The sequence below is a fragment of the Colletotrichum fructicola genome (assembly GCF_000319635.2).
Source record: "Colletotrichum fructicola Nara gc5 chromosome Unknown KSG_Nara_v1_contig07, whole genome shotgun sequence".
In the NCBI taxonomy this organism is placed as follows: domain Eukaryota; kingdom Fungi; phylum Ascomycota; class Sordariomycetes; order Glomerellales; family Glomerellaceae; genus Colletotrichum; species Colletotrichum fructicola.
This window is the reverse complement of record NW_027094057.1, coordinates 4,381,091-4,407,331: the sequence shown is the minus strand read 5'-3', so window position 1 is coordinate 4,407,331 and position 26,241 is coordinate 4,381,091. Positions and strand designations below refer to the sequence as shown.

The 26,241-nt window shown below is 55.5% G+C and overlaps 6 protein-coding genes across 6 annotated transcripts; 1 reads left to right on the top strand and 5 right to left on the bottom strand.

The window, feature by feature from the left end:
* Positions 1 to 410: 410 nt before the first annotated feature.
* On the bottom strand, positions 411 to 2,215 carry qutD-3 (putative quinate permease; the record flags this gene model as incomplete). The annotated part of the gene is made up of 4 exons (XM_032036439.1): positions 411 to 651; positions 704 to 1,539; positions 1,602 to 1,974; positions 2,034 to 2,215. The coding sequence occupies 4 exons, from the start codon at positions 2,213 to 2,215 to the stop codon at positions 411 to 413; spliced, it is 1,632 nt and encodes a 543-aa protein (XP_031884582.1).
* Positions 2,216 to 7,759: 5,544 nt separating this feature from the next.
* EAPA-1 (Endothiapepsin) lies at positions 7,760 to 9,058 on the bottom strand (the record flags this gene model as incomplete). The annotated part of the gene is made up of 2 exons (XM_032036441.1): positions 7,760 to 8,256; positions 8,332 to 9,058. The coding sequence occupies 2 exons, from the start codon at positions 9,056 to 9,058 to the stop codon at positions 7,760 to 7,762; spliced, it is 1,224 nt and encodes a 407-aa protein (XP_031884478.1).
* A 3,930-nt stretch (positions 9,059 to 12,988) lies between these two features.
* klp5 (Kinesin-like protein 5) lies at positions 12,989 to 16,358 on the bottom strand (the record flags this gene model as incomplete). The annotated part of the gene is made up of 4 exons (XM_032036442.1): positions 12,989 to 15,983; positions 16,043 to 16,159; positions 16,216 to 16,255; positions 16,319 to 16,358. 4 exons carry the CDS (start codon positions 16,356 to 16,358, stop codon positions 12,989 to 12,991), a joined length of 3,192 nt encoding a protein of 1,063 aa, XP_031884687.1.
* Positions 16,359 to 17,265: 907 nt separating this feature from the next.
* CGGC5_v012973 (uncharacterized protein) lies at positions 17,266 to 20,837 on the bottom strand (the record flags this gene model as incomplete). Its single annotated transcript, XM_032036443.1, has 5 exons — positions 17,266 to 18,539; positions 18,589 to 19,174; positions 19,225 to 19,945; positions 19,997 to 20,430; positions 20,535 to 20,837. 5 exons carry the CDS (start codon positions 20,835 to 20,837, stop codon positions 17,266 to 17,268), a joined length of 3,318 nt encoding a protein of 1,105 aa, XP_031884475.1.
* A 1,851-nt stretch (positions 20,838 to 22,688) lies between these two features.
* On the bottom strand, positions 22,689 to 23,885 carry ZNF207 (BUB3-interacting and GLEBS motif-containing protein ZNF207; the record flags this gene model as incomplete). The annotated part of the gene is made up of 4 exons (XM_032036444.1): positions 22,689 to 23,183; positions 23,236 to 23,603; positions 23,665 to 23,763; positions 23,822 to 23,885. The coding sequence occupies 4 exons, from the start codon at positions 23,883 to 23,885 to the stop codon at positions 22,689 to 22,691; spliced, it is 1,026 nt and encodes a 341-aa protein (XP_031884688.1).
* A 1,108-nt stretch (positions 23,886 to 24,993) lies between these two features.
* CGGC5_v012971 (uncharacterized protein) lies at positions 24,994 to 26,167 on the top strand (the record flags this gene model as incomplete). Its single annotated transcript, XM_032036445.1, has 2 exons — positions 24,994 to 25,462; positions 25,515 to 26,167. The coding sequence occupies 2 exons, from the start codon at positions 24,994 to 24,996 to the stop codon at positions 26,165 to 26,167; spliced, it is 1,122 nt and encodes a 373-aa protein (XP_031884689.1).
* Between the last annotated feature and the right edge of the window lie 74 nt (positions 26,168 to 26,241).

The following is a 26,241-nucleotide window of genomic DNA, read 5'->3' as shown; positions in this document are numbered from 1 at the left end:
CGCTAATTACCAGCTCGTGCCGGACAAAAGATCTTTTGGGGGTCCATTTCGTGGGACGACAACCAACCCCCGATTGTCAGCCCATGCAGGGTTTGACTCCACTGCACAGGAATGATCTGGTCTGCGTCATATTCCACATCTAGACAGAAGTAGGGGCACAAGGAGCAGACGGATCATCTCGCCAACGTCAAATTTCCTGTAAGGGGCACGAGTTTATTCAAAATTCCATTGAATTGTCATCAAAGGCCAGTGCCGTAGCAGGCTGGATAGGTATCAAAAGCGAACTACATGCGATCATCCTCACTCACTCAAGCTCAGTCTTCTGAACTCAAGCTTCTAAATGCAAATTCGCTTCGCTTACACACCTCTGTTCATCCGCATCACACATCCTTTCCAAACCATTAAGCTACCTAAGCAGACTCCTTGCGGACGTGGTTGTACGGGTCGTTGGTGTTGGTCGTCTCGATCTGGACCTGGGCGGGCACCTTGGTGTCGCTGGCGTTGTCGTGGACGAGGTTCTTGTCTGTGTCGTAGTCGGTGACGCCAAAGAGCTTGTCCATGTGCTCGAGGGAGACACCCTTGGTCTCGGGGACGAAGAACCAGACGAAGAAGAACATGGAGAAACAGAAGCTGCCGAAGATAAGGTAGGTTCTGGATGACGTTAGTATCTGGTCTCGCAGATCTCAATGGAATCATGACTTACCCGTAACCGTGAGAGCCCGCGGTAGCCAACATGTTGGGGACAGTGCGGGAGACGATCAGGTTGAACAGCCACTGGGTGGCAGCAGCGAGGGCGACGTTGAGGGAACGAAGACGAGCAGTGGGGATTTCAGAGGCGTAAATCCAGCAGGCAGGACCCCAACCAAATTGGAAGAATGCAGCGAAGAGGAAGATAGCTACCAGTGCCATGTATCCGGCACCCGGGACGGGTTCTCCCTCGATGGGCGGGGAGATGCGGACGTAGAGACCAATGTAGAACATGCAGAGACCTTGGGCGATGGATGTCCATAGCAGCGAGCGACGACGACCAAGAGAGTCGGCCATGAAGAGGAGGAAGCAGATGCAAGCCAACACCTTGACAATTCCGTAGACGCCGGTGGACAGCAGAGGAGTTGAGCGGCCAGAGATACCGAGACCCTTGAAGATGGTCGGGGCGTAGGTGTTGATGGCGTTAGTACCGGTCATTTGCTGGCAGATCATCAAGAAGATGGAAATAAGAGCGCGATTTCGGTTGCCCTTGATGGTCCACATCTCCTTCTGCATGTTCATGAAGGTAGCCTCGCCGATGAGCTCTCTCTCGTGCTGCAGCTGGTCGACGATCTCTTGGAATTCTTGCTCGAGGTAAGGGTGTGTCTCGGGCAGGTTGCGGAGGACCGACAAGATCTTCTTAGACTCTTCCCACCTATCCTTGCGGGCAAGCCATCTAGGAGATTCATTGCAGAAGAGCATGCAGATGAGCAGCAAAAGACTTGGAAGGCCTTGGATGGCTAGGGGGAAAACGTATTGGCTCTTGCCGCTGAGGTTGACCTCGGCACCGTACTGATTCGTAAATGGGTCAGTAATGCTGTGTGACGTGACCGCAATGATTGAGCGCTACTCACGTTAATCCAGAAGGCAATCATTCCACCAGTGACGATAAAGAGTTGGTACATTCCGGTCAAGAGACCACGAATTGCACGAGGGGCGTTTTCAGAGACGTAAAGAGGGTTGATACTGGAGGCAGCGCCGACACCGAGACCGGAGATGAAGCGACCGACGAAGATGGGGGCGAGTTTACCGAGAGAAGCAGCTTGCATGGCAACACCGACGAGGATGACGGCGGCAACGGAGACGAGACACCACTTGCGACCGAACTTGTCGGTGAGCTGGGCAGCGGCGAGGGCACCAACCAAACAACCAGCCTGGAGGGTAGAGACGATGTTGCCCGTCAGGTTGGCGGTGTCAACCTTGGATGCGTTCTCCAAACCGTAGTCACTTTAGATGAATGTTAGCTACTTATATGAAAAGACTTCCAGCCAGATGCGCCCGCTTACTTCATGAATGGCTTCATGACAACGACACCACCAATGACGGAACTGTCCCAACCGAAGGACATGGCACCGAAACAGGCGGATGCGGCGAGCGCGAACACTCTCCAGCCGTAGATCTCGGCGGGATCGTTCTGCATCGCCTCGTTCTTGACGATCTTCTTGAGAAGACCCTGCATAGTCGACATTTTGGCGGTTGTTTTCTCTGCAACAAGCCAGGCTCTGGCGGATCGGTGTTGCTACTGAGGAGAAAAGGTCGATCGAATACTCGACACCCGTTCGTGATTGAGCCTCTGCAAGCCGAGAAGGTCGAGGGGCGCGGTAAGATGGTGGTGAAGGGACGGGGCGGCGAAGAGAGAGGGGACAGCGGATGTGAGGAGCGCGAGATGGCCGCCTTGATATATCGAGAAGCCAGGCCGGTGTTTTCCTTGCTGATCCAAAGTCTCCTCCTCCCCCAGTGTAACCGGGGACCCCTCACAGCTCTAAGCTACCTAGTCAGCAATTTGCCATCCCACCTCACGTTGGATGCGACAGAGGTTCTCCGACGGTACATTGTGTGCGTGAGGAGTACATCTCCGTCCGGAGCAATGGTCACAATCGTTCCTGTGCGTCTCCTCGCCGAGACCCTTGCTCCGTGCCTCTGGTTGGTCTTGTCCGCCCTCCAGCCATCCTTCAATGGAAGCTAGCTGTGCCTCTGGAAACCCCAGAAAATCGAGCCTCACTGAGTACCAAGACGGACGGTGAATTGTCCATGGGATTTTCCACCATTCACAAGAGGCGGGAGGACAGCCCGAGGACGCTGGGCCGATGGGGGCGGCAGAGTAACGTCTTGGCTTGGGAAGTCGGTTTTGCGATCAGCCGACCAGGTGGTATAATTGGAGGCTTCGGGGAAGGCGTGGGACATGGCAAGCGGTTTCTGGGGGTGTGTGGTGTAGTGGTGGTCTCCTGTTCTGTCTTGGGCGGTCGTGGCGGCCGGATGGGATGCATCGACAAGCATGGCCGCGGCCAGGCTAGTCTCAGAGGCTGGGCTGGGCAAGCTAAGGTAGCCGGATGGCACTTCAGTCAGATGCAAACACAAGATGGCAGGCCATGTGGAAGGAACCAAGGGATCAACATGGGCACGAATAACGCATCGCAGTCTGAGCAACAAGCAAACGGCGATCCGTATGTATGTAGACCTTGACGGCGCAGACCAAGACCCTGTCTGGCGGTTCGTCGTATCCGTGGTACCTGGTTTAAAGTTACCGGCAAAAGACGTTCGTGAGGAGATTGGAGATTGAAGTGAGGGGCCGGCTGTATGTGGGATACCTGTCAAGCATCTAGATGATGGATCGGTGATGGCAGGCGGCAAGTTGGCTGCAGAACGGTCTCCATGTACAAACTAGCAGTCAAGCTTAACAGCAATAGACGTGGCTATCTGGGGCAGCTCTGGGGACTCTATGGGGCCCCGGGTGCCCCAGATTACGAGGGGCGCACGGCGGGGGAGAGAAATGAGAGTTGACTCTTGAGAGGGCGCAGGTGAGCTGACGGGAGACACCAAGACGAGTGACTGAGTGACTGAGGAATGAATGGGTCTTCTTCCCCAGGATCACTGATGGATGTGGCCATTCTTCTTGCGGCATGGACCGCCGAGTATGAGCCGTTCCCTGCGATGAAGACGGCGCGTGATTTGCTGGGGTTTGCGGCCGGGTGTGGTTTCAATCACGAATTTAGGCTGCGGTGGGGGTGGAGAGGAAGACGCAAAGGAGGAGGCGAGGCAAAATGGCAAAGAGCAGGGGTTTGCAGGGTTGAACAGGTTGGTGAATGGATGGAGGCAGGGGAGGACAGGTTAGTGTGCTGAACTGAGTTTAGGCCGTATGTATCGTCATGGATGGGACATGTATGCGCCGACAGTCAATCAGGGGACTTTTTGGGAATGGGACGATGACAACGATGAGTGCTGGTTGAAATGAAAGCTCCGAGCTGAGACTCTGGAAAGAATTATAACAGTGAGTCTGTCTAGGACACAGACGACAATGTACATCAAATCACAGCTTTCCGCCTAGAAGACTAATCCACATATCGACCGATCCCGTCCGGTGGATTGTGCGGAGAACGGCCGCAGGTGAGAGGATTGAGTACATGTGGGATGGGCAGGATGGAGAATTGTTGGAGATCGCGGGGGTGCAAATGAGGGGATGGGGACGGGACAAGGGGGCTGTATGCACCACCGTGCCAACTGGGGACGAACACCAGCTGTTCGTTCGTACATGTACAAGACCTGGAAGCGAGAGACAGACAAGAAGGCGCTGCATCTTCATTCTCAATCTGTCAATGTCGATGAGCGCTTGACTGAATGTATCGACGGCGTCAAACACTTTAGTCCGTTCTAGTCTTGTGCGGCCCTTCTCCTAGCACGAGTGTCGACCTCGGGCGCGACTCAAAACTCGCCGTTCAGGGCTTTTTGGATGACAGGTCAGCCACGCAAAACTGACAGTCCCTGAATCGAGAATCCCCAGACGCCAAAGACGGTGTGCCAACATCCCTAACCCCAAGCCATCCAACCGTGTTCCAACCACCACCACCCCGACTTCGTGGCGATGAACCAAAAGTCTTGGCCTTGCTCTCGATTTGACGGAAAAATTCATTTGCGCCGCTGACCTGAAGAACTGGATCTCCCCTAGTCTTGTTTGGCATTCACGAACCGAACACATTCCCAAAGCTTCATTCGTATCTCGGCGCCTTCGAAATCAAATTGTCCAGATTGATCTTGTCCCTTTATTCGTCGAGCTTGTCCACGTATACCCAAGCACGAATGAGGCATACAGGGCGCTAGCGAGACATGCGCCCAACTCGGCCAACATCATGCGATGCCACATACCACACTGCTCTGCTTCCGGACCCGAGTCCTCGGGCCCTGTCAACAACCATGCTTGCCTGCCAGCCATCTTGCACCGCCTGTGTTGGCGCGCTCCCAACCTGCTGATGGCGTACCGGGGAAACAGTCCGCACTAGTCGACGTTTGTGCCGCATAGCTGGTGACCGACTGTTTGGGCGCGAATGCGCGTTTGTCGCGTCGCTCTCAGCTTGCGCAGACAGACACCTTAAGATCACGAGACGCAGAATCAAAGAAATCCTTCCCAGGCACGCCCTGTTCCTCCAAGCCATCGCCTAAGTCTTGTGTGTTGATAGGACGGAAGAATTACTGTTTTTCAAGGCTTGACGTTGAAAAGCCATGCAAGCCACCAGAGCCTCTACGCGCCAACCCGCCACGCCTCTTGTCTCTGGAGCTTCGCTGTGCCAACTGTCTTGGTCGATCGAAAGGTTGCATTCTTGGGGTCAAGGCCGCACCCTCCTTCATCAAGTGTTGGGGCCTGGAAGCCTTCTAGCTTGGCGGTGTTGTCTCTCTTCTACTCTCCCCCAACCCGGCGTCCTGATGAGCCAGGGTTCTGTCAAACCAGCTGCATGGTCTGCAAGGCCCCGAGAATTGTCAAGAAGGCTAAGCGAAACTCGCAGAGTTCCTGTCAGATGTCAAGGCTGTAGCCGTACAGAAAGTTCTCTTTCGCAACATCTTGGTTCAATTGACTCTGAGTCTGCGATGTGGAACCCAGACAAGCCAGCAACCTCTTCATGAAATTCGTTCTTAGTTTTGTCATAAACCGGTTTCTGGATCTCATGGAATGACAAGCAGAATATCTCCTTACCATGGAATCAGTTCAAATGTACGTATTTCGGGGAGAAACCTTAGAACCGGGCGGCTTAGTCTGCCAAAGTCTCCCACTTTTCTTCAGCAATGCTCATCACCAACATCTCCCAAAGTGCTAACGTTTTCAGGGATTCCGATGAATCCTGTCGTCTATATACTCCATCTTATTGTGAGACAGGCGAAATACTCTTCTCGCGAACCTCTCGATGCGCTTCACGGCGATGGCGTATCCCTCTTCGAGCTTTCGACTGCACATATCAACGGTGGTGACCATCGAAAGCATCCGCGTTTAGGCTAACGCGACATGTAATATACATGCCACGGGTCTTTCGAATCACCCAAACCGATATCACAACGATCGATCCCAGTCGAGAGAGAAGGACAGTAGGAATCTGATGACAGAAATCTGATGACAGCAATCAATATTGGATGCAACCGCAGTCGGTAGGCCCAATGTTTCGCATTGTCTGCTACGCTCAACAGCTTCAAGATAGCCACCAGCCCTCTGGTCGAGATTCGAGGAAGGGTTGTGCAAATGTCTTCGAATACTTTGCTTTAAAGACCATTACGTGGGCCAGCATCTCACGTCCTCACCTGTCTGGCGGAGGGTCGGTGGAAGATCTCAGGGCACATCAACACAATCTTGAGCCTCCCGGGCGACCCCTATACTCAGTACCGGCTCTCAAATTCTCCTTCTCAATACCTCATCTTCTATTTTCAAACCCAAAGGTCATGAAATTGATCGAATCGACTATTGATTGTAGAGTTGTGTGTAAGGTATATCATGCCGCTGCACAGGCGAGTTAACCCCGACACAGCCGTCTCACGTGCAATATCCCCACGTCGAATAGCTGGGGGATCTTATGTTCAATATTTGAGTTCAGGGTCCTGGTGATTGGCTGCTCTCAATCCCACCAACGCAGATGACCATCCTTTGCCTCTTAAATCCGAGATGGGTCTCCTCTCCAGAACATCGATGACGGGGAGAAGAAGCCGATCACTGAGTCCAGTGACCATCTACACCACCCTCCATAGCCCAAGTTGCAGTGGCCGACGTCCAATGCCGCGTGAGATTGTTATCTTGGCCTGACTAGACCGCCGTTCTGCCGAGTCTGGCTCCATCCGCAGTGCCGAAGTCCCATCGCGCGTTTCGACGAGATGATGAACCGATAAGATAGTTCATCCACCAAACCGGACCCCATCCCGATGCAAAATCGTGCCAAGAGACAAGTGAAAAAACTCACACCGTCACGCTCGGCAAACATCCATCTCATTGGCGGACTCGGCCGTCGATGAAGCGCAACGATTCCATGCCGCACATCTCCTCCAAAACTTCAAGCCAAGAACACGGTATCAGAGTTTCCCGTCGCGCAAACTCCAGACGCGCCCCGAAGGACCCATGAAGTCTTGGCATAACATCCCCAGAAAACGATCAGAAGCGCTGGCGACCCCCAAAGTCCGATCAACCATCGCCTGCAGCTCGGTATCCGCAGCCCGACAGCACACCTCTCCCACATTCCTTGGCTGCCACCACCGCAACCCGCGCCGCGCAGCCTAGTGAGCGGGGAGAGATTTCTCCTGTTGCCAAGCCTCCTCAACATCCATCCCGAATGCCAAGAACGCCAATATAAAACAACGTGGTTAGAATTCGGCGCGGCGGGAACAGGTATGAGCGAATGCAACTTGAGTCTGGAGTCTTGGCAATTCGGAAAAGACTTGAATGATAGTGCCGCACGGAAAAAAGTCACCACGGAAAACGCACATTAAACTTCTTCAACGTGATTTTTATATTCTGAGTCATTATATCTCAAAGACCTATCTTGACCTCATTATCTCTCATAATCCACCAAAATATACTAAGATATATGAAATATGTATAAGAAGCAGTGATTGGTGAGACTCGATCGTCTCATCACATGGATTGTCCATAAACAGGGGAGTTGCCCATCAGATGCGCCCTCAATCTTCCGTCCTCAAGGTCCTCATTCCGGAATCCCTCAGGCCATCTCTCTAAGTTCTTTCTCTCTCTGTGTCTCTATAAGAGTGTTTAAGAGAGGGTCTTGGCGGCCCAGCCAAGGCGGTTGGAGGCACCATCGAAGACAACGAAGGCAGCCTTGAGGGCGACATCACCGAAGATGTTGATGCCAATGCCGGAGGAGCTCTGCAGGCCACCGAAGCAAGTGCTGGTGCTGACGGGAGCGTAGTTCATGTAGCTGGCGGGGATGGTGACGCGGGCGGAGCCGACGCCGAAGGTGAAGGAGGGGACGGTGGCGGAGCAGGGGAAGGTGTAGCCTCCCTGGGAAGAGTCGTACTTGGCGCCGGAGATCTTGGCGTAGTAGGCAGTGACGACAGACTGGGGGAGGAGGAGGAGGGTGGTTCCGGTGTCAGCGATGCCGTTGAGGGAGGTGGAGGTGAAGCTGGCGGAGCCGACAGAGTAGCCGGAGGAGGTGAACTGCCACCAGCCGTCGGAGTTGTCGATGCTGACGTAGGTGATGGCGCCGGTGTAGGCAGAGGAGTCGATGTAGCCGAAGTTGTACTTGCCGGCTGTTGTGAATGTCAGTTATATGTTCACTCTTCTCATTCACGAGTGTGAGGTGAGACGGGATGTAAAAGACTTACGGGTGTTGTGCTTCAGGTCAGCAGTGAAGAGGTAAGCATCCAACTTGGACTTGGCAGTCTCGAAGAAGGTCTTCTGCTGGGTGGGGGAGACGGTGTTGATGGAGCTGAAGCCGAGACCCAGGAGACCGTCCAGGTCGCTCTCCTCGGAGAAGGAAGAGGAAACCTTGGAGGCGGCCTCGACAGCCTGGCCGGTGACGGATAGGCCGCCGACGGAGACGGTGTCCTTGTAGACGATACCGCTGGAGCTGGAGCCGTCGCCGTAGGAGATGGACCAGGTGGCGCCGGTGAGGCGGGAGGCGGTGCTGGACTTGCTGGGGTCGTAGACGGTCTGGCCGTTGCGCTGGCTGGACGGGGTGGAGGTGGAGAAGACCCAGAGATCGGAAGATCCGGTGTCGAAGTCGAGGGTGAGGGTCTGGGCCGGGGTGCCGATCTGGACGGGGCTCAGGTACTCGACATCGTAGTCCTGGGGGGTGGCGGCGACGCTGCCGGTAGCGCGCTTGGTGGCACCGGTGGAGGTGATGTTGGCGACGACGCGGGAGAGGTCCTCGGGGAGAGCCTTGCCGTACTTGCGGTAGGCCTTGGCGAGGGCCAGGGGACCGTTGCGGACGTAGCGAGGGTTCTTGATCTGGTCGACGGTGAAGCGCTTCTCGTTGGCGTTGTTGGTGGGCGCTCCAATGACGGAGGAGGCCAGAGCCAGACCGGCGGTGAGGGCGGTGATGAGAGTCATCTTGACAGACAAGAGGCGGAGCGAGAGACCTGAGGAGGAAGAGGACGGGGAGAGGCAGGAGATGAGAAGATGAGGATGAGGATCGAGGACGGGAGTGAGCCGATGAGGATGAAGAGGAAAAAAGACCAGATGAACGGGGTGATCAACAGAGCCTTATATCCTCATGTTCGACTCCACGATAGAGATCGCCGTCGTGTGTGTTGTTGTGGGAGGAACCCACTCCGGTCGATAGGTAAATCGAAATATCACTCGGAGTCGACCAGCGTTCACGAGGCTCGATAACGCCAAGAGGTGCCAACAAGGGATCGTCAAGTCAAGCTTTCAAGGTGACCGGCACAAGATAGCCGGGAGTTGAATACCACCTTCCAAGAGGGAGCATCGTGCCCATAGTGTCATATCCAGGCTGCCTGTCGCGACTCCATGGACTGTGACCGAAAGGGGGCCACTAGATATGCATCGTGATTCGAGAAGAGGATATGGGCCAGCTTAGATGAGTAGGAAGGTAGTTCAAACAGGAAGGAAAATAAGGACAGCTGCGGCGACCATTAAACGAGCCAAGTCGGACTGACTAGCCATGGTCCATCGGGGGACGCAAAACCAGGGACCTTGACGTAGCTCCATTCCTCCCGAAGAGCCAATTGCAACAACAGCCAGCCTACTCCCGGCTTCTCTGAAGAGGTGGGATGGGAGGAGGAGGACTCAAGGAGGAGGAGGGTTGGAGGGGTGGGATGGATCATGGGTGAGTGATGTGGTGCAAGGGTGGGCAGAGCGGAACAACAAGATGGTGGTGGTGGTGGGCGCAACCTTGGGCCTAAGCTTTTTCACAAGTTCCCAGCAGCGGGAAACTAGATGAAAAAGAGGCAGGTCGAATTCCCCAGCCAGACCAAACCGCGGCTCTCCGTTCGTCCAAGGCGGGAGATGAGATGAAAAAAAGCACAGCGCACGACTGGAGCAGCTGATGATGGGGCCGAGGGCGGGGGAGACGAATGGATTCACTCAGCCATGCATCTCGCAACCAGCCAATGCCAACGCCGGACGGGACCCCTTTTCCTCTCTTCGACAGATAGATCCTTGATCGTCTCTGCCATGTTCCCAGCGCATCTCGCGACAGCCCCGGACCGGTGCTCGAGTCGAACAGACAAGTCTGAGTGCTCGCTCACACGTACTCATACGGATACGCAAGAAGAAGGAAAATAAAAGCACCTACCTACTCGGGACATGGCTCCGGGAGTCGCCAGCCCAAAACCGCACATGGGGCTCCGAGCTGGAACCAGGCCCAACCATGTTTCCCATTGTTAATCGCCAATAACTGGACACAACAGCTGCAGACTGGCATGGCAGATCCCCCGTTCACTTCGCTTTGCCAATTTGCCTCGGCACATGGAAACAAGCTTTACCGCCAAGTCCCCACCCACAGTCCCGTATGCGAGCAAAGACTTGGAATTGCAACTCCAACCCTCCGCCAGCCCTCTGCCAAGTCTGGGGCCGCCCAGGCACGAGATCGAGGCCAAGACGGGAAGGAAGGCAAGGCGGACTGGGGTGCTTCTGCTGATGGTGGTGGTGCAGGTGATGGAAGACGGCGAGATGCGTGCGATGTGGGAGAAGGGATGGATTGCATGCGAGAGACATAGTCACAGACAGACACAGACAGAGCCCGCCCTCGTGCATGCGATGCGCTGCGCTGATGAGATGTCTGGGGGCCTGGACCCAAGTCTCCGTCGTCTCTTCTCTGCGTCAAACACCGGATCCCAAAGAAGCGGAATTGTTCGGCTGTCGTTGCCATCTTGGCGATACGTCTGGCCATGAGCTGCCCTGCTCTCATGACGTGCTGGCGGTTGCACCGGCCTGGACCCTGCCCTCCGTCGCATTCAACTCAATACAAGGACCTTCTTCGCGCGTATTATTTGGGGCTGGATGGAGGAGGGATTCATCATTCGGGAAGCTGGGCTGGGTTGCCTTTGCAAAAGTTCGTCCATGTCGTGCCATCGCTCGCACGAGCTGATATTCTGCCCGCGACTCCATGACGGAACATTTCACACAAACCTTCGTGACCTTCTCTCTTTCCCGATTGATCTCTTCGCTCCGTCGGTGCGCTGACTTTGCGGATGAGGGGTGAATCGTGATTTGTTTGAGCTTCCTCAATCGTGCTGGGCGTTTCTTCGAGAAGACTGCCGAGTCAGCCGGTCTCCATGTTTTCTTAAGATAAGGCTCAAGAAGGTACTAGTCGTGTGCTCATCAGTTGAACAAGCGCCAGCCACACAGACTGGTGCAGACCAACAAGTACAGTCCAGTCCAGTCAGGCCAGTCCCACTGGATGTCGCAATATAGACAGTGGCGAGAAACTCTCTCGTCGGGTCCTCAGTCAGAGTCAGTCAGTCTCCTCTCTGCCGACCGCGCGATAAGGGCCGTTGGGCGCGGAAAACCCCCGAATAAGCATGATTGAATTAAGATTGCACCGTCGGAGCTCTCTCAGCTCCCCCGACACGGGTCTCCCCTGATCCAATGCTTCCTCACGGCGCAGTAAGGTGCCTGACCCTTGGGGTTCAAATTCAATTACGTACCGTAGACGCCGTTAGGTAATTGCCTGGTCGATTGATTATCGCGGCCCACTACCGCTGAGCAGACCATTGGGGATGTTTGCCCATCGCGGCAAAGCGGAGTGGGCCTTCCTTGGGTCGTTGCCCGTGCCTGTTTGGTGGTGTTGTTTGTTGACTTTCCATCTTTGGGTTATTGATGTTCTTCATCATTGTAGTGGTTGCGGCTGTCATCTGAACTCGACGAGACTCTGCGCTTCTTCCCCAAATCCCGACCGCCGTACCCGAGGTCTGAGGTCATTGCTCTTGAATCAGGGCCCCAGCTCTGAATGTTCGGGGTACTTGTATCCGAAGAGTCATGAAGTCAGTCCGACCATGTTCGTCTTTCCTCTTCACTGATCCCATCGTCGGTCAGGCACACACAGTATCACACACAACACCACACACAGCACGGCTTCTTTCGTCACTGGTGTTTCGTTTGTTGTATTGCATATCCCGCGAATTCCATCATCCGCCGATGCCGATTGTTTCCACTCTGTCCGGACACTGATGATGGTGCGTTCCTCCCAACCAAACCACCATCAGAATCCCGCACTGCCGTGCCCGCCCGCTGGAAAAGTCGGCGATGCGAAACTCTGCGCTTTGTGGTGGTGGTTTGGAATCGCGAGCGTCCGCGAGCATCGCGAAGCATGACGTCCCCCGCAGATGCAAGCGAGGCCGAAGTGAAAAACACCAACGGCCGGCTAAGTCGGTAACCACTCAGCTGCGTCAGCTGCAATTCAATGACTAGGTAGCGTGTTTGAACGAGCGGAGGCTGCCAAAAATATCACCAGTTTGCGAAGGAAACTTCGCCAAACTATGAGGCTTCCCGAGATTTAGCAGCTGATGGAAACTCAAAACATGACCTCACCACATGCCGCAGTCCCGCGCGTAAGGTACTGCGTGCTTAGTAGATGGCCATTTTGTGCCCGTTTTGCCGATGCGAACATATGGCTGCAGACGGAGAGCTTCAGATGTACAAAGTGACAGACAGCCACCATCAGATCCCAGCCACACAAACCACATGGCCACTCGGCCGAACTTTATGTCTGCTTTTCCGCTTTTCTGCTTTTCGGAGATTACACCACGAGGACAGATTCCCACTCCTTTCCAAAGAGTTCATGCATTGTCATTATATGAATTGTGAATATGACCAAGCCCGGACCTATTGATACAACAGACAAACAACTTCTTCGACCAGACCCGCCAGACGATGTGTGCAGCCAAAAGAAGCCTTGATGATCTGAACGAACAGTTGCCCAAACGCCGTCATGGGGAAGAGAGAAACAACACAACACCACCAATACTCCCCCCTTCGCCTCGAGGCGAGTGCAAAATGGGTATGATGAAACAAAAATCAACGCCAGCCAGCCACGCTGGGCCTGGATGCTTTCTCTATTTTTCCGTTGTTGGCCGCAACGTTGGCGGCGAGACTGCCGATGGTGATGCGCCTGTTCCCAAACCCGGCTCCAGCAACTCTGTGTTGCTGCGGGCTTCCTCCTTCTACTCTCAAGCTGCCTCCCAGGTGCATGCGTCTGGCCTGTCCTGCGGTGAATGCCCGATCACCCCGCATGTCGGGTGGCGAGCAGGTCATGGGCGGCGATAGCCTTCGCTCAGCACTGGCACGGCGGTGTCTCGAGATGCCGTTTGTGCTACTAGCGACAGGACCCGAGAAGCTGAGCGATTGCCGATGGCCCGAAGAGGTCGAGCTGACAGAAGAGACACGCCTCGCATTGGAAGCCGCAGTGCCCGACATGGATGAGATGCGACGGTGTTCGCCGCGAACCTTCTTCATGTTCTGCAGCGCCGACCGGATCTTCCGGGGGTCAATGCTCGGGGATTCAGAGTCGGAACCGGAGGCCGTCTGAGACGCCGGCGGGTTGTTCTCATCTACGGAGAGCCCGGAGCCGGACAGCGACGTCCTTGGAGGCGGGCTAGCCCTCGCGATTCTAGAGCGGAAGGCTGGCGGCGAGAGGTTTGAAGAACGATGAACGTCGAGGGCGCGTAGAGGAGCCGAGCGACCACTGTCTGAAAGTGGTGAAGAGCCCAAGTTTGCTGTCATTATCGGGAGGGAGGTAGGTGACCCCGAGCCAACGGATGATACACGGGTGGCCCCCTTGGACAGGAATCCAGCCTGGAACCTGTTAGGCTTGGCCATTGGGATGGACCCAGTCTCCGGGAGCTCCAACGTCGGGCTCGATTCAGAGCTGAACGAAGTTGTGGTGTTGTCTTCCTCCTGGAGGTAGGATGGAAGCGCAGGCATCCTCAGGGGAGGGCCAAACTTGTCGGGCGAATTGTTCTGCTCCGGCGTGGAGTCGTACTTCTTAGGTGTCTTCTCGAAATCCGCAAGCCCCGACTCCGTCTCGTCGTCTCTCCAGCGAACGGCACGCTTGAACTCCATCTTCTTCTTGACAGGCGTGAAAGAGACTCCCTTACGAGGACTTCGCGGAGCGCCTGCTTTCTTACGACGGGGTGACGACTTCATAGGGGATGCGTGAGTCTTCTGGGGAGAGGGCTCGGGAGCCGGGACGAAAGCGGGTTGGGGCATGGGTGCGACATTGTTCACAACCGCCTTCTTGCGCTTTGGCGTTCCCTTCTTGGTGGGTGAGAACTTCTCGAGCGGGATCTTGACACCATCGGGCTTGACAATATTGGTCGCAGCCGAGAAGCCTACCTCCAGCAGCCGGTTGATGATCTGCTTGGCGTGCTCAACGGCCTCATCCTCGTTCATGGCGAGCGTATCAGCGAGCGATGCAAGCATGTCGAATTGCGCCGTCAGAAGAACCTGGACCATGGCGGCGTCGCCTGCCTTGTCCATCTCCAATACCTCGCGGTTGGCATCCCTGCCAAAGTTGGCCTTGAGAAGCTCGGCCTCGCGAGTCAGACTGTCGACCTCAGGGCCGTCAGCATCGCCGCCAGGCAACTGCTTCAGACTGTGGTGAAGGGCTGTATCAATGGCACGTTCCCAGTTGGTGCTCTCCAATTTCTGGTGGATGTGCTGGCGACTGTGCTCCAACTCCACCATGATTCCCTGCGCCGTCTTGCGAATCGCGACAAGGGGCGGGGGCATCGAGTCCTCGTCTCCTCTGGTATCGCAGACGGTGTCGAACGATGCAATCCACGCAGAGAGCAGACCAATCCTCCTCTCAAAGGCCCGTAGCTTCTTCATGTTGTTGATCTTGTCTTTCCGCTCGGAGGCAGAGTTTTCGTACGCCACCCGCAGGCGTTGAATTCCTTCGCGGCCGACCGAGTTCTGCTTCTCCATCTGCTTGCGGAACTTGGCGTAGAAAAGCTTCTCCGCGTCCTTCTGCTGCGCCTTGAGCTCGTTGATCAAGGCCATCTGCTCGTCGATCTTGACCAAGAAATCCTTGACGTGTCTATTTACGTTGAAAACGTTACGGGTAACCTTGGTCTGGATGTTCTTTGCCCGATTGGCGTATCGGAGGGTGTTTTGCGTCTCGTCGAAGTGGACGCTGGAGGGACTGACACAGACAATCATGACGGTCTTGCAGTTTCCGCCGAGGGAAAACTTGAGGAGTCGAGTAAGTTTGCTGTTGCGATATGGTACGTGGTTGCGCTTGTGGGGATCGCACAAGGCGTTGATACAGCTTCCCAGAGCCAAGAGGGATTTGTTGATGTTTGCACCTTCGAGGAGGCGCTCGCCGCGGTTCTTCGTGGCGCTGGCACGCTCGCTACCGGCAAGATCGATGATGCTCAGCGTGGCCATGGTGTGGGGTTCGTTGACGGACGCAGTGCGATCCTTCTGGGCGACATTGATCTGGAGGACGGCGTGAGATCGCGAGGATGTGGCGTTGGCCGCAGTCGGAGAGACAGTGCGCCACTCATTACCCTGCACAATCATGTCCATGACCTCCTGGACGTCCTTGGGCTGATGGCTGGTAAGGCCTGCGACGGAGACGGCCTGGTTCGAGTCCTCACGGAGCATCAATCCCTGTTTGCTGCCTCCGGGGACCAGCAGGTCGCGGATGGTCTCGTTGTAGATTTCGAGGTACGAGAGAGTGACCTCGGTGGTCTTGTCCTGGCTTCGCTCATTGATCTTCTCGAACAGTTCCTGCATGGTGAGGAAGATGATACCAGGGTGCTGTGATGTGCCGGTAATGGTGTGCGTCTTGCCGCAGCCGGTTGCGCCGTAGGCGAAGACGGTGGCATTGTAGCCGTCGAGGACGCTGTCGATCAGCTGTTTGGTTGTGCCCTCGTAGACATCGTTCTGGGTTGCGTTGTCGTCGAAGATTCTGTCGAACATGAAGGTCTGATCCTTGACCTTCTTGCCTTGGGGGACGACGGATCGGCCGAACTTGTGGACGGGGTTGTCCTCTGGGGGGTCGAAGACACTGTGGAGCCTATATCAGATGATGTTGCGGCGCATAGGGAGGTGGGGGAGTGTACTCACAGGCACCTGTCGTCGATGACCTTGATCACGGGTCGGATGCCGCCTCTTTGGAGCTTGGGGGGCGCGGCGGCGAGAGAGCCGTCGCCCAAAAAGACGGTGCCCTCATCGTTTCGTGTTCTACATCCAGTCAGCACCGAGTCGCGGTGGTTCCCCTCTCCCATGTGTTGACGTACAATTGTGCAGCTTCGCGGATTGTGAATGGTCGCACTCGAACTGTATGTCACCGACGTCAGTATTCACGGCCACCGGCGTAGAGCTTGTGTCGGCGCAACGAACCTGCGACCGTGATGGACGATGCTCCAGGGTCAACGACCATGTTGGCTGATGTGGTGATTCTCTGTCGTCTGGTGTCTCGTGTGGGTGTCTGTACTCGGAGTCGTCCCGTCTATTTGAATCCAAGACTGTAAACAAAAAAGTCAAGGTTCGACAGGTGCAGGAGGCGGGTGCAATCAAGAAATAAACAAAGCCGCTCTGCAGCGCGAGCCGAGCATCAGGAGAGACGAGAAGAGGAGGGGAAAGGCGACAAGAAAAAAAAGAAGATTAACGAGATAGCGAAGCAGCTGTTGGGTTAGTGAATGAGGATGCTGCTCTGGTGGGAGTCGGCGGTCGAGGGGAGGAAGAGAGAGGAGAGAGAGAGTGGATGAAGATGCAGATGGATAAGAGATTAGGAATGAGCGTGCGTGAATGTCTCGAAGGGGTCTCGCACTTTCTCCAGCTGCCGTTACGTTAGTTACGAACAAGTCCAGGGCCTGTGACTTGCCCGACTGACGTTTGTTGTTTTCAGAGGGCCCTCACCCCCCGAGTGCCGCGTTGCCCTTGACGACCGGGAGCCTTTTTAGCGAGGCAGGAGTGGGGCCGCCATGCCGTTCTGGGAGGTTTGACGGGTCCACTTCAGGGCGCCTCTCCGAATACGGAAAGGCGTCGCCTCATCAGCCACGCAACGTTGGGGAGATGTGGCTGGTGACATATCTCAGCCACAAAAACCGCTCCGAGAAAGCAGCTTCAAGTGGACAAAGAAGTTGCCAAACTCCAAACAAAACACCACGACCCAGCTTTCCAATAAGGTCTGGTGTGAGAAAAGGTGGGTAGCCTAGTGCTTCAGAATGGGAATAATACGATCGCTGTTGAATTTTTTATTTGATTGGAGAACCATGTGACGACTAATTTTTGTCTTTGTTTAAACACCATCTCTTTTCTGGTCATTCACTCATCGACCTCCAACATTAGAACACGCTCAAGACAACACCCAAAACCACAGCAAACACACATGTCACAGCGCTATTGGCCCACGTCCTCGTGCTTATGCTCTTCTTGTCTGTCTTCTGCGCCAGTCGCGTCGCGTCACTTCCCACGACGCCAGGACTGCTGCTGAACGTTGTCTGGTTGTACTTGCCCTGCTCGTCCCGGCCCACGAGGAAGCTCTCCGGGGGCCCGAGGTACGACTTCCGCACGCCGCCGAGGTCAACCACGACCTTCTGCACGATGATGTTCGGCATGAGAGCCCATACACGCAGCGTGTACGCGCCCTCCTGGGTGACGTTGAATGATGTCGTCGTGTAGTTGCCAGTCAGACCCCAGACGGCATCGCCCACGGCATAGCCCCATCCGTCGGGCATGTTCGCGCCTTCCGTCTTGCCAACCGGCTGGACCCTCTTGGGCTCAGGCTCGCTGCCGCCGGTGGGGTACAGCGAGATTCCGTACTCGAGCGGGTTGCCATCTCCGAGGTAGTTGGCAGACGGCGAGAGGTACAGCGTGACGTTGGCCTTGCTGGTGTTGGTGAAGAGGTACATGTTGTACTCCAGGCCGGGGCCCTCCCCAAGCTTGACCTTCTCCGCGTTGGCAGGGTACAAGCCGACGCCGCCGAGAGTGCGGCCGTAATTCTCAAAGGTGTGGTACTTGAGGCTGCTGTTGCTCGCGTTATTGCTCGCGGGCACGATGCTCTGGTAATGAGGACCCTCGATGGACACATGCCCGTCAGACTCGACAAAGCCTTTGGTGAAGTTTGACGGAACGGCGCGGTTGGCAACGGGAACGATGACTCTCTGCCCTTGGCCAGCGTATCTCTCCATCCCGCGACACGGGGTCGTCACGTTGATGTACACCTGCGTGGTGTTGGGGGCCTTGGGTGCGTTCTCCCAATCGATGGACACAAAGACACGGGCGTCAGTGCCGTTGTCGCCGCCGACGGCGCCGCTGTACTGCGAAAGCTTGACCCACGGCTGCCACGGGCTTGCCTTCCACTCGCAAGCCTGATTGCCGCGGGTGAAGATCTCAAAGTAACGAGTGGCGGCACCGTACGGATCAAGAGGAGGAGTGGAGAGGTCGTTGGCGGAGTTGGTGTGCCATTTGTCGTCTCCCTGCACGCTGGCGTTGGATCCTTCGACGCCGACGCCGATCTGGCCACCCAGAGATGGAAACGCGGTCTGGACGAAACGCATATCGGGGAGTGTGTTTCGCATGGGTTGCTGCCAGTATCCATCGTATCCCAGATGGGTTTCTACAACTCGTCAGTGCCATCCCAGCCTCAGATTCCAAAGCTAACTTACGGTCAAGCATGTGCTGCCACTTGCCATCGAGGAGGTCATTCCATCTCATGGTCAGGTTGGCATCAGCCGCCAGCAGAGCCCTCGACTGGTCAATCACATCGTTGGCCAGGTTTCGCTTCTGCCCGGCATAGAGCTGGTTCTTGGCCCCGTTAATCTGGATCTTGTGAAGAATCTCTCCCGCCATGATGGGATGCAGAATCATCTCAAAGAACGCGGGCTGGTACTCCTTGTCGAGGGAATCATACACAGACAGGGCCTGCTCGTGCAGGATAGCCCACTGCTCCAAGACAGCATCCGCCTCGTTGTAGTTGATGATCGAGTACGTCTGAGGCTCCACCAGCTCGTACTTCCTGCGAGCAGCGTACATTCCATACCGGGTCATGATGTCTGTGATGTTCGCCGCGTGGTCGGCCCCAAATTCGCGGTCGGCCCAGGATTTCAGCCATCCTTGCGTGTTGTCAGGGCCCCATTTCTCGGTATCGTATGCAAGGTCGAAGAAGTGGCTGATGGGGATCTCGAGAGGCTTCAGATCGCCCACGTTGACGATCCAGATACGATCGGCCTTTCGCGCGTAGGCAAGGTACATCTACTTCAGTCAGTCGAGTTCAAACAAGACAACAGCGGGGAGAGTCTCACCTGTTCCGCCGTCTTTTCCAACTGGATCGTGTTAATCCACTTATAGTCGCGCGGATCACCGACATAGTCAAAGTGGTAGTAGACACCGGCACCACCGCTGCGATCAGTCTCATTGGTCAGAGGCAGTCGTCTGACATTGCCCCAGTTGTCGTCGGCCCAGAGAAGAGTGATATCCTCGGGTACATGAAGACCCTTCTCCTGGTATGACTGCACCTCCTTGTATAGGCACCACAGCGACGGAACAGTCGAGACATCTTGAATGCCGAGGCCATCGGCAATGATCTTGCGCTGGTTAGCAACAAGCTTTTCCAGCATTGTGATGATACCCTCGACACCCAAGTCGCCCTCGATCGCCGTGTCTCCAGTGCCACGCATGGCCATGGTCCACAGACTGTTGCGAGCATACGGCTTGGCACGCTCAACTCCATATTTGAAGTACTCGTCAATCGTCTGGTTGTTGAGGTTGTAGGCCCACTGGCCTTGGTAGAACGACTTGAACTCATTCTGAGCACGCATCAGAGGCTCCGTGTGAGAACCGCCGAGCACAACCTCGTACGCATCGAGAAGTGGCTGGTTCAGCGGGTCGTCAACGTAGACCATGCTGCCCCAGAGTGTCGGCCAGAGGTAGTTGGCGCGCAGGCGGAGCAAAAGCTCGCCCACCAGGCTGTAGAATTGGTGGTTGTACCCCGCGGCGTTGTTCCAAGTATCATTCCATTGCGTGCTGTCTCTTCGTTAGCAACCATCGGTAGACATCTGGGCCGTTTGTACTTACGACACCCAGCTGGAAAGCCCCGGCTGCTCGTCGTTGAGGAAGAAACCACGGTACTTGACCGACGGCGAACCTTGAACCTTGCGTTCGGGCAGAATGTAAATCTCCTTGGCCTTCTTCGTGGGCACATCGGCCCAGAAGTACCAAGGGCTCACGCCAATCTGTTCGCTTACATCGTAGATGCCGTAGATGGTTCCTCGGGGGTCGCTGCCGGCAACGACGAGCGCGCGGGAGCATCCCGCAACAGGCTCATCGACCAGCTGGCTCACGAAAGCCTCCCACTTTCCATCGACTTCGCTGACATTGAGCTTCTGCGCCTTCACGAGGTCGTCGATGTACTTTGAGTGTCCGATGGTGCCGGCAATGATGACGGTGCTGCCCGGGGCCGGGTCGGAGTACTTGGGGCCGTCGAAGGATTGCTTGTCTTGAACGCGGTACTTTACAAGGTCAGTCATTCCATCTTGGGCCAGAGCATCTTATCCAAGCCACTGGCGTCTTTGGACGATCTAGAGGACCTGATGAAGTTGGTGACAGAACTTACAATCGTGTTGTTGCTCACATCGACGGGAGCGTAGCTGTAGACGGCAGGTTTCGCGCCGCCCTCTCCATTGCTGAGAGTGTAATTTGTGCCGGTGACCCGACCAAAGTCTACCGCCAAATCTCCGGCAGCTCGAATGACGCCCCAGTAGTCCTCGCTGGACACAAGAATCTGGCCGGCTTTGACATTGCCTCCGGCGATCTGGAACGTGTTGTCGCCGCTTTTGAACGAGACGATGGCCTGCTGTCCCAAAGCTGACACCAGAGGTGTCAGGGTCGCAAGCGTTGCCCATGAGAAGGGCTTCATGGTGGGAGAGTTCCGACCGACCTGGTCGTGAAGGAGCTAGCGAATAGTGGCCTGTCTACTTGAGAAAAGACAGCCTCTGCCCACGGCTGGGAGGTCAAAAAGGCAGGATGAGAGACGCACGCGAGGCGCAAAGCAGGGTACGGGACAAACGGCATCACGGGAGAAATCTGGGGAACAGCTTGAGCTCTTATACGGACGCAGCTGAGTACCCAATTGACCGGCACGATACGACCCTCAGGCCAGGAACGGTTGGAGAACGAGGCCGGGATGATGCTTCCATGGGGAAAAGTAGATTAATCAGGCATGGTCTGGTAGTATCTAAATGTTCGCGCAACCAATTATGACACCACAGACGCAATAAGTCCTCTTGCCACCAATGATGGAGCGGCATTCGCACGCAGGGACATTTGGAGACCTCTTCTTACATGGGATGATCGTGCCTGACCGACGGTTAAAGAGGGCCACAGAGAAGCCAAGCAGCGTCGATGACGGGCCGGAGAGGGGGCGGGTTAGCTTCTTGGCCCCTGTAGGAAGAAAAGCCGTCTTTCCACGAGGACTGGGAAAACCCCAACCTCCAAGATGCTTGAGTCGAGCTTCCCCGCAGGACGGCGCACCGGCTCGAAACGAGACAGGTTACCGGCAATGGATGTTTACCCACGCGTTGGCCAAAGCAGCCACAGGTGTTCGCCGGTCAAAGTCGTTTGTTCTGTGGCATCGGCCATAAGACTCGGATGGGCTGATCTTGGCTACTTGGATCATTCATCCAGCTTAAAAGCCAAGATTCCAATACCTACAGAACTCAAGAAATAACAAACATAAGAACGAACGACGACGAGCAGACTACCCCAAAAGCCATCAATTTGGAGAACGGCGTGGCCCGGACGGCAAAAGCGACTGCGGGGAAAATGCAGTCCCGTGGCACCCAAAGTGGAGAGGTTGCATTTAGCCGTAAAGCGAGCCATCTCCACGAATTTGCCTGATGGCGTATACGGATACAAGCACGGCGTTCCGAGTACCGACCGCTAATTACCCGGCTCTGGGACATGGCGCCCTGGCCTTGGGAAGATGAGGCAATGCGTACGAGCCGTCCAGACATTTGAACTTCGAAACATTGTCGAACGAACCTTTGAGCTTCTCTGACCTACTGACCTTCCCTCATAATGACTCGCGATATGATGTTGGCAGGGGAATGCTGTCTGAGCTCTGGCCTGGCCACGTGAAGCCCTCACATCCATGTTGCGGCTCTTATCTGCTGTTACTAACCTGCTGGCAAGAAGCTGTGAGCCGTGCGCAAGGGCGTACGAGCCTCAGCCGAGAGAAAGTGATCTCTTTCAGACGTCCATGACATCGAAACCAAAGTGCTGCGTATGAGTCTCTCCTAAGGTTGGAGATCATCGTCAGGAGTGCCGCGCACACAGCTATCTGACTGACGTCCCTGTTGATGATGGAGAGAATCGCAAGGCCAACCTATGCTCATGCTTCCAATGATGATAGCCGAGAAAGATTGACTAGAGAGCTCTCCTTCAATTTGTGGCTGTCAAGCCCTGACTGATGCACACCGGAGGCGCGTTCACGAACAAAATATCATCTAAAGCGCCAAATCTGCAATCATGTTCAGCGCCATGGTTTGCGACGAGTACAATGACGGAATTTTCAGTGCATCCCTTACATTTTACGTACAACCTAAATCCAGCTACGCCGTTGAAACTCCGCTCCGATGGGATACCGTCCTTGCCCCGAGTATAGAAATTCGCAATCTCGCATGGAAACATCGTTGGGCCGCAGGTCCAGGCCGGACGTTTTGAGACCGCCGTGTCTTCGGCCGACGTCCAGCTCGAAAAGGGCCATCGATCACGAGGCAACCGGCGTCCAGGCGTATTTGCGTAATTGCGCCATCCGCTCCTCCGGACTGACTTCGGTATCGGCGTAAACCATCCTGACATTCTTTTCCTTGTCCTTCTTCGACTTCTTTTCTCCAGCGGCTTCCTCGTCCTCCGGCTTCGGGGCCTTGATGCCAGACTCGGCCCGGCGAATGAGCTCGTCGATTTCGTCGCCGTGCTGTGCCGCACCCGATACCAGCTCATCGACAGTCGATGCGCCAGGGTATTGAGGCGGAGCGCCGGTACCATTCCAGAACTGGCCGCCGTACTGAGGCGGTCGTTGCGGAAGACCGGCAGCCGCCTGCGGGCCGCTTGATGGCCTCGCCGGCAGCGAAGAGCCGTTGTAGTTACCGGACTGGTATCCCTGTTGGGGATATTGGGGAGCGCCAGGTGCAGCTCCAGGCGGGTAGGTCTGGTCGGGAGGAGCGCCGTACGGTGCTTGCGGCGGGGGGTAGGGAGAGTTGTTCTGCAGCGCTTGTTAGAGTACAGACTGCCATCAACAGGATAGTTCCACATACGAATGCACCGGGGCTTGCGCTTGCAGGGGCGCCGTTGGCAGGACTGCCGCTGGTTCCTCCAACTTGCCCTGCAGCCCTCTTTGCTCTATGCTCAGCGAGACGCGCCTTCAATTCCTCAGGTGTCTCAACCTTGAGCTTCTTGCGCGGCTGCTTTGCTTGTCCTGGCAAAGGGTTGCCAGTGGCAATACGGCGATCCTCCTGGGCCTGGTAGAAGTTCTGGATGATGCGGTTTCGGTGCTGGTCCAGGATGTCCTGGGGGATACCCTCCATGCCGAAGATCTCGACATCGAGTCCCTGGCGGTTGGGCAGCGCGTTCTCGACCTGGGTGAGAGTTTCTTTATGGACTTGGTTCAGATGGACGGAGAGACCTGGAGAAGAAAAACCGTTAGCTTGCGACAGTTTGCAGACGACGGCGCAAGCTCAACCAACCTCCAGCTGTGTTCAGACGACGTCCGCATCGGTCGCACTTGAAGTGCTTGGCCTTCTGGTGAGAAATGAGAAGCTTCAGATCTTCAAAATCACGCTCGCCTGGTAAGAAGTCAGCATGGGCATTCAGGCAATGGAAGCAAGCTTGAGCTGGGCGTACAGTAGTAGCACCACGGTCGAGATAGGACGTCCTCAACGTCGGGGTGGCCGCGCTTCTTGCCCATCGCGGCGATTCTGAATCGAAATTCGAATAACGGGAGCTCGAATGGGTCGTCGTTTCGTAAATGCGCGACTTGGCCACGCGAAATGGGATGCGGCTGTTGAGGTGACGTTCGCGAAGAGGTCCGTAAGGCAGGCGCCGAGAAGGGATTTGACGCGCGACAGGAGCTGCTGGCCAGCAATCAATCCGCTGAACCTTCGCAAGCACCGCCGACAGGACTTGAGAGCAATTGAGCGCTAGCCGGATATGGATTAGCCCATCAGCCACATGCTCTCGATCTTGTGGCTGGAGGGGAACTTGTGGCTAGTGAGAAAAGCCACAGATGCACAGCCGTGTCCGAAGCTGTGCCACAACCGTTTCGGAGTGTTCGGAGAGTTGATGGCGTGCGGGTACTTTCCAGCGGCAGCAGCGGTCGAGTACCCATACGGCCCTCCACGTCGCGGACTTGACCCATACGCGGGGGGTCAGGCGCGGCGCAGTATCATCCATCCTACGACGACACTTCTTCCAAATACCCGGCTTATCTGCCCTCTTTTTTTCACATTTCTCGTCTTGCTTTCATGTACATATTGCAGTCGCGAACGAAGACCAAACGGCCCAAGGGTAACTTTTACCGCTCAGTTGGTGCTTGATTTCCACAATCCCGACAGTGCATGTCAATCAGGGGCTCCGTTGGCGCAACTTCACAAGACGGACTTCTTTAGCAGAGGAACGACACCGTGCCAAGCCCCGCTCACTTCACATGCTGCCAGCCCCTTCTTTAAATCATTAAGTCTGGCACTTGGTCATTGCACTATTTCTCATACTTCATTTTCTCTTTTTTCTTGGCCAAATTTGGAAGTTCCCAAGCTTTGGTTGATTTCATTATTCTCGCCGTCTGACTGGACTCATCGCAACATCTATCACGGGTTATCTGAGAAACGATGAGGGCCGAAACGATGAGAAGCGCACTTCCAGATGAGCTTTGGGTCTCTGTGCTCTCCCATCTCCCGGATTTCAGCTCTCTCAAAAATGCAGCCCTCACCTCTCCAACATGGCTTCGTTGCGCCCCTTCAGCATGCCGTCAGGTCATTCTAAACGAGATCGACCGACGAGTTTTGCCCGACACAATCATGGCCCTAGAGTCTTCAAAGTTCGATGCCAAAGACCTCAATCTTGTCGTTGAGTATAGCGATAAATATGTCAAAGAGCGACCGCTCATCCCTCACAAAATTAGCCTCGCCGACGGAGCCGCCTTATCAGATCTGCATAAATGCGCTCTTCATCTCACAACCAAATTTCAAGACTTTGCATTGCAACGTCTCACCAAAGAACAAGTAGGCCTCGCAAGCGACCGCCGAGACTGGCCACAACCTCCCCCGGTAGCGGATCAACCCTCCGCACTGGAAACAGCCCGCTTCCAACGGGCACTCTACCGCTTCGAGGTCTATTGCAACCTGTTCAAGAATCCAGAAGTCGTGCGGTTCAATCTTGACGTCGTCAACTTCCAAAGAGCACACTTCTTTGACTACCTCTCGCCTTGGGAGATGGAGCAGCTCGTCGCCGTGAGGGATTATCTCGCAGCTGCAGTCATTGGACCCCGTAAGCAACATCTCCCCGTCGAATCCCCACTATGTCTGACTTGCGCCTCCAGCATTACATGCTCTTGTGGAGTTGAGAAAGCTGGAAGCGTTATCAAAGCACCACTGCGGCCCCATGAACGGAGCACAAGTGGTCTACTGGACCGGCCCCATCCTCCCGCCCAACTTGGAGCGGGGCGAATGCCACATCAAGCAAAACCAAGCCAGACTCCTGTGCTTCGGTATCAAGTTCCTTTATAAAGTCTCCATGACGCCTGCTACCAAGTTCTATCAGCTCCTTGCCTCTCTTCCGCAGCAACCACGCTATGCCAGCTACAACCGAGTCGGCGACATCTACGTATGGTTCTCCGATGCCGTCGACAAATGCAATGAGCTAAACACTCTCGACCTGCCCATTGAGAAAGCCGTGACGGCATGGACGCCTGAAGAGTGGAAAGAACACATGCGGCGATCCATAGTCGCCGATGACACCGACAAGGGGCCTGAAGAGGCATGGTTTTGGGCGTACCAGTGGTTCCCCGGGTTCGCCAACAATGACCTGCGCATGACCAACTGCCGGCTCTTTGGGCTCTTTTTCTGGGACTCGGAGCGCCTCAAGAAGCTCAACTTCTTTACGAGAGTGGACTTTTGGTGGTGGAGGTGGGAGGGGGGACGTCAGCCTGACTTTGACTGGGACGTCGGCGCCAGTAGCTTTCACAGCATTTGAAGTGGTGCTGTCTTAACGGAGGAAACTATGGAGCAAGCCTGGAGTAGGCTCGGGGATCACGATGGTATAGTGGA